Raw genomic sequence first — 15,785 nt, forward strand, 5'->3', positions numbered from 1 at the left:
GGTGACCTAGTGCTTAAAGCATTTTCATCGTCATCAGAGGGGTGCGATTCTCCTCATGCGTACAAAGTGGTGCGTACATTTCTGGTGTCCCGTGTCTGACATTGCTGGAATATTGCTAAGAGCGTCGTAAAACCATATTCGCTCACTCCATGGATATGACGAGACATTAATAGTAGTGAGTCTCACCATCACAATGATATAAATGCTGCTGTTTTTATGTTTTATTTTTCTAAGTTATCTCGGAACCTCAAGCAAATTGGTTTTGCTATGTTCCAGCCTCACGATCCCCAAGTTGTGTGACTTTATATCTTGGTATCCCCTAACAATGCAAAGTCTAACTTCAGGAAAGAAAATATGCAAGAAACATTTTGTGTGTTTTAAATTGGCGGAAGTTCGCTAGACTCCCCTCCTTCATAATTACTGAAAGAGCTTGTTTTGGAGACACTACGCACCCCTCAGAGATGACATAATCCTAAGTACATGGCTGGTTCTACTGTTTTCACTATGCATAAAAGAGGTTAAGCTGAATGGTTATACAAGTGTCAGCTCCCAATATATTGTAAACAGTGCCAGGTTGAATATCTGGACACAATTTTTTAAAAAAACAAAATGGCGTATCCCTAGTAAACAGCCCTTCTAAAACTAAAGCAAGCAGTCCTTGACGGGAATGCATTCAAGACCATTCTGAACATATTCTATATGATATTATCTGAGGACATACCGTTATCCAAGGTCGCGATATGGCTGCAAGATTGCCGTATCGTTTTCATTTTCTACAATTACTTGAGAAATATAATACTCCAATGCGTTGTGATGACGCATATCCCGTGAAATACATTACCCACATTTCTGAAACGTGGATATGGCTTTGCCAGTGATCCGTTCATGATAAAATGGAAACTTTACAAACATTGGACATCGAGAAATATAGTTAGGCTCACTACTGTTTGATGTCCCTTCGTATCACATGTCTTTCGTTGTGGTGCTGGACTGATGCCCTAGAAACTCGCAGGAGTCACAAAACACGGTCACCCATGCACCCACTGTCCACTCGCAACGTTTCTTGCTTCAACTGACTGTTACCTGAGCTCGGAACGACACACCACCACTGATTGGCTGCAGTGGACGACACACCACCAATGATTGGCTGCAGTGGACGACACACCACCACTGATTGGCTGCAGTGGACGACACACCACCACTGATTGGCTGCAGTGGACGACACACCACCAATGATTAGCTGCAGAGGACGACACACCACCAATGATTGGCTGCAGTGGACGACACACCACCAATGATTGGCTGCAGTGGACGACACACCACAAATGATTGGCTGCAATGGACGACACACCACCAATGATTGGCTGCAATGGACGACACACGACCAATGGTTGGTTCCAATGGTAGTTTACGATCGAATTGTGTTTTTATGTCAACATGGATCCTATGTAGTTGTCGATGATTACATTCTGATCAACTCAGGCCAATTACACAGCTGCAGCCTAAATGACATGTCTGATATTTAGATGCATGCGTGACAGATACCTAGCGTATGGGAAATAGTGCCATGAACGAATAACAATCCACAAAACCATGTCTGTGGAGAAGGAAGACTTGAATTTAACTGTCAACTTTCCAAGGTGTGGAGTGAGTAAGTTTAGTTTTACGCCGCAATATTCCCTCTATATGGCTCCGTTCTGTACATAATCCACTGTGGACAAAACAATCCTGTGATCAACACTTCATGATCGTGTGTTCGAATCTTGCTCGGCCATAATGTTTTAGGGAATTCAGCTCCATATTCCTGCTTGTTGGTAAACCTAATAATGAGGACGCCCAGTATCACTTTGCGATGTCCTCTAACGTTCAGTCAATCAACACTAACTCCAAGCCACGATAAGATGAGGCCATAAAAGCTGTTTCAGCGATCAGACACTGAAAGAGCTCACGTCACCTGCAGCATGTCAGTATCTGGTTTCACCTGATGCGGTGTACTCAGCGTTCTTAAGGACCTCGAAACGAACTGAACGAAGCATCATGGTCAAGTGAAATGAATGAGTTAGTGAGTGATCTGGTCAAGTAGTGACGACTTGATGCATATCCTAAAGGCGCACTCGAGTCCTCATATCCTGAAATCAATTCCATGAAGAGTCATCATGGCTGCCTCATGAGACTAATGAACACCGCATTTGGACTGAAACTTTTTCTCTGAAATGCTGTTACATATAGTGAGAGTTTCAAGTGATAAAACAAGATTTTTTTTAAAACGTTTATTTACTTCTAATTACACTGCATCGTTCACCATTCGTCGCCATTTTCTTCCTCTCGTTCAGCCATAGTTGTCGGCCTTGGCTCCTGAGTCTCCATGGCGACGTTAACGTCCGATTCCCGCGTTGCCGAACACTGGATAAGAAACTGTCATAAGATAAACTGAATTTTAAGGACGAAAAAGAGATAGAATCATATAAAGTTAACATTTCTCAGAAACGTAAGTCGTAGGCATTAGAAGGCATACACAGTGTTTAAGGTGAAGAAAATAAATGTGTTTACTTGATGTTGACGGATGTGATTCGATGTCATATTTGTGTAGTGATATATAACTTTGCAGTGGTTCGGTGACTGTCAGAGTGAGTGAGGGAGTATAGAGCGGCTTATCGCAGTATGTGCTGCATGGAGTGAGTTTAGTTTTACGCCGATCTCTGGAGCATCTGGTCCAGACTCGATTATTTACAGACCGCCGCCATATAGCTGGAATACTGCTGAGTGCGGCGTAAAACTAAACTCATTCACTCATTGCTATTTCGCGTGATACATGAATAAGAGAAAGGAGCAATTACGCTTACACTAACATTAATCAGTCAGTCTCATCACGCATTTAAACATTGAAATTGTCATAAACACTATCACGAATCACCTACGTCTATAAGTGACTACTGAAATTATGTTTTCAATATGAATTAAGTTTCGCATTTCAAAAGTTATTATGTGATTAAATCCCTTTAAAGATTTCTTTCCTCCAGAATCCAATAAAAAGAACCAGCGACGCTCACAAATTAATCGGTTGTGATGGAAACACGCTTCCTTGAAAGATCCGTGACATTTATGCTGTGATTTTGATTAATCTTAAGAGAAATATAAACTTATGACAGGTAATGTCAATAACATGAAGCCAAGAAACAGGGGACGGTTGACCATGTGACCGAAAAGCATTTTTTGCAAGGAGTGAAAAATATGCTCTTGGGAAAATAATTGTTTTCTGTTTGCTCAGGGATTTATGTAAACGTGCAATGACCTTCCAAACTGAAGTGACACAAGACGCGATTCTTAATGGAGAACAATACACAGATTTGTAACATTGTTATAATAAGCCTTTGAGTAAGTGATTGAGTATGATTTTAAGCCGTCTTTAGCCATTATTCCGTTTTTATCAATATTCCAGCAATATTACGACTTGTAAAATCGGGACTTTACACACTGTACCCATTTGGGGTTTGGAATCCAAATCTTTGGCGTGACGAGCGAACGCTATAACAATGAGGGTGTCTAACAGTCCAAATTAGCAATAAACTTGGACAAAGTAAGTTGACTAGTCCACCCATCTTTGAATGGTGCCACGTAAGTATAACATTAACACATTAACTTGCTGCAACCCCTGTGGCTGTAAGAGGTGTACAATCCCCGTGGAGCTGAGCTTTATAATATATATATATATATAATTGGTATAAGATCCCTGTATGCATGAACACACACGGTTTTAACACGCTTGTTTATTTAGATGACAGGGGTAGGATAACATAGGCGTCTCATACTAGGCGTCTTTAATTCCTCATGGCTTTTGATTTGTGTGGTCGAACCAAACAGTTGGTGATATTAACCTATTTCTTAAGCAATTTCGAGCACAATCTATTAGCATGCATTAGCAAGAATGACATTCCTGTCTAGACGATAGTCCAAGGTATCAGTTGTATAGATGATATAAGCGCTTAATTCAACCAGAACTATATCTACCTGTATTGACATCACAGACACATTTGTCAGTTTTCGATTGGGCTTGTTAGTAAATAAGAACAGACGATTCAATAGAGAGATGTTTAAGGATACGTAACTCGGCTGTAGAAGGTGAAATCCACTTCACTTTTGTATGTCCATACTGTGAATTATAATTACCAGTCAAAATATTCTTGGACTGTCTTTATTTCCATTCTGTCCTCCAAAAAATGAAATTGCAATACGTAGCCTAGAACTTTGTGTAAAACATGCTGTGGTCCGTAGATGCAATATCTTATCTGAACTGTAAATAATTTCTTGAAATAAATGTGCTACGGCTGTATATACACATGTATATGGGACCTTAAATACTTGATTCACCGCATGCGTACAATGTGTGAAGTCCATTCTTCGTGTATCCCGGTACTTGGAGGAATATTGTTAAATCGAGTAAAAAAATTGCTAAAATAGGGTTAAAAAAAGAAAAAACCGAGAGAAACAAAAATAATAATAATAATAATAAAAAAAAAAAAAAAAAAAAAAACAGAAAAAAACCCAACAACAACAACAAAAAAAAGAGAGAAAAAACGATAACGATGTTAACACCTCCACTGTAACGCCGCTCTCACAGCAATGTAGAAACTTTTCATCCATCTTTCTTAAATACACTCTTAGAACCTACACCGAAACGTTTCTGTCCTTCGTGAATGTAATCTATAGGTAGCTCTCTATAACGAACTGAAGATACGGGATTACAAACCATTCATTCACTAAGCACAGACAGTCAGGTATTCTCATTGATCGTTGGTAATCTCTAATTTAAGATATTGGCATTCAGTTAAATCAGCTTTGAGGAGGATCTGCTTGAGAAGCATGTCTCGTGTACTGCCTAGTCAGGTCATCAGGAAATAATCAGTTTCATCTGTTATAGTCAGCAAGCGGCTTCTACACGGAGGGCGCCATCGAAACGAAACCAGCTTTAAAACTAGGATTTGGAAATATTGCATAAATAATAGATAGGAAGGACCAACAAATAAAAATGCGAATGTGTGGTTATTTTGTAAAGGTAAAACGGTTTCATTACTTCCTGTTTTTTGGTGCTTGGATGACATGTGTCAAACACGTCAGCGAGTATGACCAACCAATCTCGGTTGTCGCCTCTTACGACCTTCATAGCAAGCATGGGTTTGCTGAAGGCCTATTCTACCCAGTAGTAGCAGTAGCAGTAGTAGCAGTAGTAGCAATATTAGTAGTAGTAGTGGTAGTAGTAGTAGAAGTGGTGGTAGTAGTTGTGGTGGTAGCAGTAGTAGTAGCGTTAGTAATACTAGTAGCAGCAGTAGTGGCGGTGGTGGTGGTAGTAGTAGTGGTGGTAGTAGTGGTGGTGGTGGTAGTAGTAGTAGCAGTACTAGTAGTGGCGGTGGCAGTAGTAGTGGTGGTGGTGGTGGTAGTAGTAGTAGTAGTAGTAGTAGGAGTAGTAGTGGTGATGATGGTGGTGGTGGTGCTAGTTGTAGTGTTAGTGGTTGTGGTGGTGGTGAACGTGGAGGTAGTGGTGGTGGTAGTGGTGGTAGTTGTAGTGCTAGTGTTAGTGGTGGTGATGGAGGTAGTGGTGGTGGTAGAGGAGAAGGAGGTGGTGGTGGTAGAGGAGGTAGTGGTGGTGGGGATGGTGGTAGAGGCGGTAGTGGTGGTGGTGGTGATGGTACTACTAGTAGTAGTAGTGGTGGTGGTGGTGGTGGTGGTAGTAGTAGTAGTAGTAGTAGTGTTGGTGTTGGTGGTGGTGGTGGTGGTGGTGGTGGTGGTAGAAGAAGTAGTGGTGGTGATGGTAGTGTTGTTAGTGGTGGTGGTGGTGGTGGTGTAGTGGTGGTAGTGGTGGTACAAGTCATAGTGGTTCTGGTGGTGGTAGTAGTAGTAGTATTGGTGGTGGTGGTGGTAGTAGTGGTAGTAGTGTTGGTGTTGGTGGTGGTAGTAGTAGTGGTGGTGGTAGAAGAGGTAGTGGTGGTGGTGGTTGTAGTGATGGTAGCTGTAGTGTTAGTGGTAGTAGTGTTGGAGGTAGTGGTGGTGGTAGAAGAGGAGGTGGTGGTGTTGGTGGCAGAGGAGGTATTGGTGGTGGTGGTAGTTGTAGTGTTAGTGGTGGTGGTGGTGGTGGTGGTAGTTGTAGTTTTATTGGTGGTGTTAGTGATGGTAGAGGAGGTAGTGTTGGTGGTGGTGGTAGTGGTGGTAGTTGTAGTGTTAGCGGTGGTGGCGGTGGTGGCGGTGGTGGTGGTAGAAGAGGTAGTGTTGGTGCTTGTGGTAGTGGTGGTAGTTGTAGTGTTAGTGGTGGTGGTGGTGGTGTTAGGGGAGGTGGTGTTAGAGGTAGAGGAGGTAGTGGTGGTGGTGATGATGGTGGTACTGGTAGTAGTAGTGGTGGTGGTGGTGGTAGTAGTAGTAGTAGTGTTGGTGTTGGTGGTGGTGGTAGTAGTAGTGGTGGTGGTAGAAGAGGTAGTGGTGGTGGTAGTGGTGTTAGTGGTGGTGGTGGTGGTAGTGGTGGTAGAAGTCATTGTGGTGGTGGTGGTGGTAGTAGCAGTATTGATGGTGGTGGTAGTAGTAGTAGTGGTGGTGGTGGTAGTAGTGGTGGTGGTAGTAATAGTAGTGGTGGTGGCGGTGGTGATAGTAGTGGTGGTGGTAGTAGTGGTAGTAGTGTTGTTGTCGGTGGTGGTGGTAGTAGTAGTGGTGGTGGTAGAAGAGGTAGTGGTGGTGGTGGTAGTGGTGGTAGTGGTGGTAGTTGTAGTGTTAGTGGTGGTGGTGGAGGTAGTGGTGGGGATAGTGGTAGTAGTAGTAGTGGTGGTGGTTGTAGTAGTGGTGGTGGTGGTGGTAGTAGTGCTGGTGGTGGTGGTAGTTGTAGTGTTAGTGGTGGTGTCAGTGGTGGTAGAGGAGGTAATGTTGGTGGTTGTGGTAGTGGTGGTAGTTGTAGCGTTAGTGGTGGTGGTGGTGTTAGAGGAGGTGGAGGTGGTGGTGGAGGTAGTGTTGGTGGTGGTGGTAGTTGTTGGGTTAGTGGTGGTGGTAGAGTAGGTAGAGGTGGTAGTGGTGGTGCTAGTGGTGGTGGTGGTAGTAGTAGTAGTGGTAGTGGTGGTGGTAGTAGTGGTAGTGGTGCTGGTAGTGGTAGTGGTGGTGGTAGTAGTAATGGTGGTGTTGGTGGTAGTAATGATGGTGGTGTTGAAGGTTGTAGTGGTAGTGGTGGTGGAGGTACTAGTAGTGGTGGTGGTGGTGGTGGTGGAGGTACTAGTAGTGGTGGTGGTGGTTATAGTGGTGGTGGTGGTGGAGGTGGAGGTTATAGTGGTGGTAGTAGTAGTAGTAGTAGTAGTAGTAGTAGTAGTAGTAGTAGTAGTAGTAGTAGTAGTAGTAGTAGTAGTAGTAGTAGTAGTAGTAGTAGTAGTAGGTGGTGGTGGTGGTGGTGGTGGTGGTGGTGGTGGTGGTGGTGGTGGTGGTGGTGGTGGTAGTTGTAGTGTTAGTGTTTGTGGTGGTGGTGGTGGTGGTAGTTGTAGTGTTAGTGTTGCTGGTAGTGACGGTGGTAGTTGTAGTGTTATTGGTGGTGGTGGTGGTGGTAGTGGTAGTGTTAGTGTTGCTGGTTGTGGAGGTGGTAGTTGTAGTGTTGGTGTTTGTGGTGGTGGTGGTGGTAGTTGTAGTGTTAGTGTTGCTGGTAGTGACGGTGGTAGTTGTAGTGTTAGTGTTTGTGGTGGTGGTGGTGGTGGTAGTTGTAGTGTTAGTGTTGCTGGTAGTGACGGTGGTAGTTGCAGTGTTAGTGTTTGTGGTGGTGGTGGTGGTGGTGGTGGTGGTAGTTGTAGTGTTAGTGTTGCTGGTAGTAGGGGTAAGAGTAGTAGAAGCAGCGACATGATGTATAACATGCTGGTTACCTCGCTTGAATAATCTATTCCGTCTGCTAACTTGTGACGTTTCCAAGTCTTCAGGGGCAAATATTAAGTTGTCATCTTCTGTACCTGGGAAAGGATATGGACGACACATGTAATACCTGTTCTCAGGAACACTCGAGTTTATCACATTGAATGATCAGACTAAAGTACTGTGGGAAATAGCAAAAACAAACCCTTTTTAGACTGTTACTCTGTATCCCTAAAATTTTCACAAGTACAAATAGGATATGTGGAAGTATTTTACTTTAGCATAACTGAACATTCAGTGGGATGAGTGAGAGGTTACTCGTAAAATCGGGCAAAACTTAAGACTACCTGCTGAGAGCAACAAATGAGACTATACATGGCAGTTAGATCACTCAGCCAGGTATGACGACTGAACGTCGACTCACCTGACATGAAATCCATGCGCTGCCTACTGACACAAGGAGCCATCTGAATTTTGTTTCTTTTTCATGTGTGTTGAATATGCCTCATCTATTGATTATTATTTGACTTTCTTTCATAAAGTTTATGTTGAGATATGTAAAAGAGTATGATGTCTGATATCTATAGAAAAGCGTATTGAACGTCTCAAAATATATAGGTAGCATGACCACCCGAAGATCGACAGGACTGGATATTATTTGTAAATTGTTATAACATGTCGTGTACTTACACAGTTTGAATCCCCTAAAGGATTTCATAATATTAGCTGATATATCTATCCCCGAGCCCGCCCCCAACCATCATCTGCTACACCCGTCTGGGATTTGCTTTTGAGACAATCCCTCCTACCTGTTTCTTTCCATTGTGATAGTGAGACTCCAAGGTAGCTACATCCTCAATAGTTTCAGCATGAAAGTTATTATTTTTCAATCCAGTCAGCGTAATGAAGCCAAGCCTAATTTCAAAATGGGCATTAATTGTGTCCTTTGTAATTTGATATCATCGCATACTAATTTGAATAGAGCCATGGTGTGTTCCAGGTAAATCACTTTGGACATCTGCATTGCTTATTTCTGCCCTCAGTAAAGTTCTTTTAGCATGTATTCTAACTCCCTACCACGGGAACTGTCGTAAGGCCGAACCTAGTTTAACATATATTTCTTATAACAACTACATAAATTTGAGATAAATCTGAGATAAATGTGAAAAAACATTGTGTCCCTATTTCCGTCAGTACTTTAGCTATTTTCGAAATGTTCGTAGCCCTACGAACTTGTTAAGGCCGTGTTTAACAAATTGGCTACAATCAAAGTTAAGGATAGTTAGGGCTAAGAAACGTTTTGAGAATAAGGGCCCAGGTGATTTCCTGATAAGAGCGATAATATAACACACATATATCATAAACATATACATATCTTTGGCTGAACACAATCCCAGGAAAGAGTAAGAAGATATTCCGAAAACTCGTATCCTACAATCCGGGCGCTGACATCCACTAACTCGCTCCCAGAATGTTCATGTAAACTCCAAAGAAACACATTCTTACTCATAAAGAGCTTGAAATTGTTTGAGACTGTTCGTAAGATAAAGAAAATCCGCTTTTCAGGGTATAAATTGACATATATTTTGTTAAAAAAATTGAAGCTTATCAAAAAACGTTCTGGAAATATCAAAACATAAAGTCTTAAAATCCAACAATAACATGATAATTTCAAGAACAACATTGAAACGGTTCTTACTTTTAATACACACTGGTTTATCTTCTAGGAGTAGGAACTGACTTTCAAATTGAACTTGGCAAAATATGTTGAGTTCCCTGTTTGGGATATCAGACGGGATGACATAGGCACAGCGCTGGCTGCCGACGTACAGCCACTCCCTCGGACACGGCGACTCCAACTCTGCAACACACAAACCAGTAATGTCATCGTTGCTTACAAAACCCGTAAAGTCATAGTTGCTTACAAAACCAGTAATGTCATAGCTGCTTACAAAACCAGTAATGTCATCGTTGCTTACAAAACCCGTAATGTCGTCGTTGCTTACAAAACCAGTAATGTCATAGTTGCTTACAAAACCAGTAATGTCATCGTTACTTACAAAGCCCGTAAAGTCATAGTTGCTTACAAAACCGTGACGTCATAGTTGGTTAAGAAAACCTTAATGACAAAGTTGGTTACAAAACCCGTGACAATATAATTGATCAAGAAACCTTTGACGACATAGTTAGTTACAAAACCCCTGATGATATCATTGGTCATGAAACACTTCACGACATAGCTGGTTACAAAACCCGTGACGACATAATTAATCGTGGAACCACTGACGACATAGTTGGTTACAAAACTCATTACGATATAATTGGTCAACTCTTGACGACATAGTTAGTATTGACATAGTTGGTTACAAAACCCATTACGATATAACTGGTCATGAAACTCTTGACGACATAGTTAGTTGCAAAACCCCTGACGATATCATTGGCCATGAAACCCTTGATGACATAGTTGGTTACAAAACCCGTGACGAAATCATTAGTTATGAAACCCTTTACGACATAGTTGGTTACACAATCTGTGACGATATAACTGATCATGAAACCCTTGACTTTGAATTTGGTGACAGAGTCCATGCCACGATAGATGTCATGTAATTGTTTTCCCGTCACTAAATGTAGAATACTTTTGTCTGTGAGGATTGACATTGACCACCTTCTGTGTCATGCTTCACAGATCCGGAACCTGGATTCTAGCCACTGTAAAAAAGAGATTTTATCATGGTTCGTTCGTTATCAATGTTATGGAGGGACAAGATATTTCAAATTTACCCATGGGGGTGTCGAACGTGGGTTGTTGGCGGGACGAATAAACAGTGCCCGTCCAATGATTAACCAGGCGCTACCAGTGTAGGAAAGGCAAAGATTGTCACGAATTCTTGATAAATATCAAACTAGGCGACATGGGAAATTAAACTGAAAGACTTGGTATTATGTGACAGTCAAAGCAGGATCAGACGCTGTGTGGACGGTATTTCCATATACTCCCCATTTATTTAATTTAAGATAAAAGCTTGAAATCAGTGATATCAACATCAGAAGTGCTCGCTCGTCACGCCAAAGACAGTTGTTCGATTCTCCTCATGGTACAATGTGTGATACTGCTAACACAACCTGCATGAGTGATGTTAGTTTTACGCCGCACTCATAAATATTCTAGCTATATGGCGACGATCTGTAAATAATCGAGTCTGGACTAGACAATCAAATCATCAACAGCATGTGCATCGATCTGCATCGAACCGATGACATGTGTCAACCAAGTTAGTTAGCCTGACCACCCAATCCCGTTAGTCGCCTCTTATGAAAAGCATTGTTACCTTTCATGGCAAGCATGGGTAGGTGAAGGCCTATTCTACCCCGGACCTTTACAGGTCTAAAGTAGCCTGAACCATATTCATTCATTCCACCAATGAACACTGCATCTATACTCTGTTTGACATATACAGAAAATGATGTCATCCCTAAATCCATATTTTCTACTTCAGTCCCCTGTCGCATGTTTATTTTCTGCTATTCGAACAAGAAATAGAAGCTATGCCCATATCTCAAATAAATGCACAGGTGTACAAAAAAAGTATGACCATGTTTGGAGAGAGTATTTGAAACAGGAAAGGGAAAATTACGGTGAAAACAACAGGTGTATACTTTCTTTATTACGTCAGTTTATGTTAACAGTAAACAAAACGTAACAAGTACATGGTCCTATTTTCAGTGGCGTACAGATATAGATCTATTTTCGTTTGGGAGGGGAACATTCTTATATCTGGCATCATGACTCTGTTTATCTCAAAATGTAATTGGTTTTAGAAACTATAGTTATCCAAATATTTTGCTCCAAGCCCCGAATGATGCAGAATTTATAACAACACCGACTACCTGTTTGTTTGTTGTTGCACTAGGAAAAGATCTTGATGTATGGCGTAGGCATCGATCTGCACAACTGGCATAGTTAAACATACATTAACAGCTAGCCGTTACCTCTGAATCACCTAGCATGACCAGGGTAGTTGTTGAAGGCAAAATCCTACCCGGATCTTTGTGGGGTACAAGGGATGTAAGAGATAAACTTGATATAGCATATATGGGACTACAATACGTAATTAGTTTAGAAAGGATGTAATTCTGGAAAACACCGACTGAAGGGTGGTTTGCGATTAATACCGAAAGAGACAAACACAGGTTCAGGTCGATATAGAGTACAGGGGAATCAAAACCGCCCCCGTAGCGTCATCCGTGGACTACACTATCTCCTTTGCTATAAGCAGCCAGCAAGCTCATTTCACAGAAAAACCTACTCGCATGCTTAAACTAATTTGCTCACTCTAAAAGATACTTCAACCAAAATCATGGCGAAAATTATCAACTTATGTTTTACTTCATTACCTTTTCGTATACATCGGTCCAGAACACTAATTTCCCATGCAGAAAGGGATGTCTTAGTTCCGGTCTTTTTCACTTACTGCTGTTCAAGAACAAGATCATTATAGACTACGAAAAAGGTCAAGATTTTCATCAAAAATTTTCCGAAAGGAATATAGCAAAAAAAGTTGTTTATATTCTGTGTATTTCTTTCAGTGTGTAATATATATCCTCAAAATATGTGTCTCCAGGCACATATCGTCATGTAAATCATGCCAGTAAGTAAGACGAGATGGAATATTTTCAAATATATTCAACAATTGCTTCCATCCATTTTAAATATTGTTTGTATGTCAGGTGTCCATGACATGCAATGAATACAGGGTGATCTTGACACTCCTACCCTAACACATGTTGAACATTCACCACATGGCAAAAACACTGCCAAGGTGACATTAAATTTTAACTAACTCACATGAACAACAAATGTTTGTATGTCAAGTATCCTCAGATGTCAACAAAATTGTGCAAAGACATAGAGTTACACATGTAGCATTGTATTAATCGAATTTGTTGTATTAATCTAAATTAATGGATCCCATCCCTCCTAAAAAAGACATAAAAATAAAAAAAGAATATGGTGAAACGTATTTCTGTAAAGTGATACTGACCACTGCAATTGTACAGCCGCTGATGCCATGTTGGATCTTTTGATGCCAAACATGCTTGGATCCACAGGGAGATATAAGCTATACCATCGTGCACACTAAGATTGGAATAAGAATCGTACTTAAAAGTTGTTTCGTCAAATCTGCATCATCTAAGGCCATACAAGAGCTTGCAGAAAGATTTCCAATTTCTATGTATCGGCGACAAAGGTTATGAAATGGCAGTAGCGACTCTGACTGAGGTGACGGGGATCGAAATCATCTGTGACCGGGTGTAAATATCTTGGCGTGCAAACCCTTTCAGTGCTGTCACAACCCCTAATGTACAGTACATAACCCTGTGCACTTAACTAAAAGAACCAACGAATCCGTTGGTAAATGACCAGATGGTGGCCACATGAATACATGCAAACACCTAGTTGCGTGTGCAGCAACGTGCAATAAACTTATAGAAAGTACTGTGACTATGTGTCCCAGTCCACCCAGCTGTGAATGGGTACCTCGTAAGGATGGGAAAACCACAAGATCTCGGTGCGCCCAGTGGCAGCAAGAGTTGTAGGCTCCCAAGGGAGTTGGGATTGACACTAGGAAGAGGCGTTGAAGTTGACAACCAGTGATCGAGGGAACAACAAAGCGCCTTTGTCGGAATCGCCAGTGGACCATGACTTCAGCACAGGGTTCTTAGTATTAGGAAAGATTATGGCTCCCTTTCTATCTGTGGAGATTTCGCTGCTAAACTGTTTTCCTCTCATTGTATGTGCTTTCATATGGATTTGATCGAACCATGTAAGATACATCTGACAAATGGTCCCTACAGGATGCAACCAGGTAGCCGATTCAACAGTCAAACCCACGTGTGCATGATATTATCAGTGCCTTACATAAAGAGGAACGAGGGCTGTGTTCATGGACTTGACAGTTTCGTGTTTTGCAACTAGCAATACAATGCGACAAAACTATTTTCATTATAAGAAACTGTGTGGTGATGTCAAATAGGTATTTTGCGTGCTATTGTATCATCAACCGAAGCGAAATATCGCATGGAAAGACTCTTTATTTTTGGGTGATTAATTCATAGCTAAGTTAAAACTAATCCATCTCAGTACCATAACTGAATAACAAAAATTGGATATAGAAGTAAGTACATGCATATTTATGTTGAACATGTTTACTATAATCGCAAGTTACCATTTTGCTGCGTCCGTACGTCTGTTGCTTTCAGAACTAGCATGAAAGGTGCTCACAAAATAATGTCACTAGTGTGAAATGTACTTACGAGATAATGTCAGAACTGTATGACAGGTACTGATCAGAGAATGTCAGAACTGTATGACAGGTACTGATCAGAGAATGTCAGAACTGTATGACAGGTACTGATCAGAGAATGTCAGAACTGTATGACAGGTACTGATCAGAGAATGTCAGAACTGTATGACAGGTACTGATCAGAGAATGTCAGAACTGTATGACAGGTACTGATCAGAGAATGTCAGAAAGGTCTCATGATAAAATATACAACCCAGTGTGAGGGCGTTTAGAATATAGTAATAACTATAAAAAGAATGAGAAGGATGCTGACGACATAATGTAAGACAGTATGAAAGGTACTGAGATAATAATGTGAGAGCCCGTATGAAACGTACTGAAACAATAATGGTCAGAGCCTGTATGAAAGGTACTGACGCATTAATGGTCAGAGCCAGTATGAAAGGTACTGACACAATAATGGTCAGATCCAGTATGAAAGGTACTGACACAATAATGGTCAGAGCCTGTATGAAACGTACTGAGATAATAATGTGAGAGCCCGTATGAAACGTACTGAAACAATAATGGTCAGAGCCTGTATGAAAGGTACTGACGCATTAATGGTCAGAGCCAGTATGAAAGGTACTGACACAATAATGGTCAGAGCCAGTATGAAAGGTAATGAAACAATAATGGTCAGAGCCTGTATGAAACGTACTGAGATAATAATGTGAGAGCCCGTATGAAACGTACTGAAACAATAATGGTCAGAGCCTGTATGAAAGGTACTGACGCATTAATGGTCAGAGCCAGTATGAAAGGTACTGACACAATAATGGTCAGAGCCAGTATGAAAGGTACTGACACATTAATGGTCAGAGCCAGTATGAAAGGTACTGACACATTAATGGTCAGAGCCAGTATGAAAGGTACTGACACATTAATGGTCAGAGCCAGTATGAAAGGTACTGAGGTTATAATGTGAGAACCCGTATGAAAGGTACTGACACAATAATGGTCAGAGACAGCATAAAAGGTACTGAGGTTATAATGTGAGAACCCGTATGAAAGGTACTGACACAATAATGGTCAGAACCAATGTGAAAGATGATTGCGAAATAATGTCACAAGTGAAAGGGAGGACAGAATAAGAAGCAGAGCACATGCATCCATTTGATGATGGCTCTTTACAAAAACAGCTCTGGTCAGTGGATTGCCTGTTTGCAGAAAAAAACTTCTTAAGCTGAGTCTTTAAAGGAAGATGGTTGCTGAATACATCTAAGATGATCTGCTGGATCGAACGGTGTTAGGCTCTTTAGCTATCTATTATGATTTACACTGCGACCTCAAGAAGTTATATCACACAGGATTTAAAGATTTCATTCTGACCTTTAGCTGCCATTTGCTGAAACCATTATGTTCTTTCAACAACACATTAAATGATTTTTCAGTCGATAACGATGCATGCGACATTGCTGATAGCACTTCTTATAGAAAATAGGTTTACAAGGGGAAATGTGAGAGGAATATATCTGCTTTTAACGCCGATGGATTGAGTTTCAGACAAGGCTTCGGAAAAAGAAGATTGTCTTGAACCAGAAGAGTATACTAACAAAACAGGATCACATGTGG

At 41.2% G+C, this 15,785-nt stretch overlaps 1 protein-coding gene across 2 annotated transcripts in view; it reads right to left on the bottom strand.

Moving 5' to 3' along the window:
• Positions 1 to 2,255: 2,255 nt before the first annotated feature.
• The window catches only part of LOC137256046 (uncharacterized), an 80,164-nt gene continuing 66,634 nt past the window's right edge, over positions 2,256 to 15,785 (bottom strand). Inside the window, exons 2-4 of one of the 2 annotated variants that reach the window (XM_067793721.1) lie at positions 9,560 to 9,721; positions 7,875 to 7,958; positions 2,256 to 2,403 (exon numbers count right to left, since the gene is read on the bottom strand). In XM_067793721.1, coding sequence (XP_067649822.1) covers positions 2,375 to 2,403; positions 7,875 to 7,958; positions 9,560 to 9,721 — 275 coding nt within the window. In that variant the 3' untranslated portion in view covers positions 2,256 to 2,374. Of the gene's footprint in view, positions 2,416 to 7,874; positions 7,959 to 9,559; positions 9,722 to 15,785 lie in introns of both variants that reach the window. The other variant, XM_067793720.1, reaches the window with a different exon arrangement.

This window comes from Haliotis asinina, chromosome 11 (assembly GCF_037392515.1).
Source record: "Haliotis asinina isolate JCU_RB_2024 chromosome 11, JCU_Hal_asi_v2, whole genome shotgun sequence".
NCBI lineage: Eukaryota > Metazoa > Mollusca > Gastropoda > Lepetellida > Haliotidae > Haliotis > Haliotis asinina.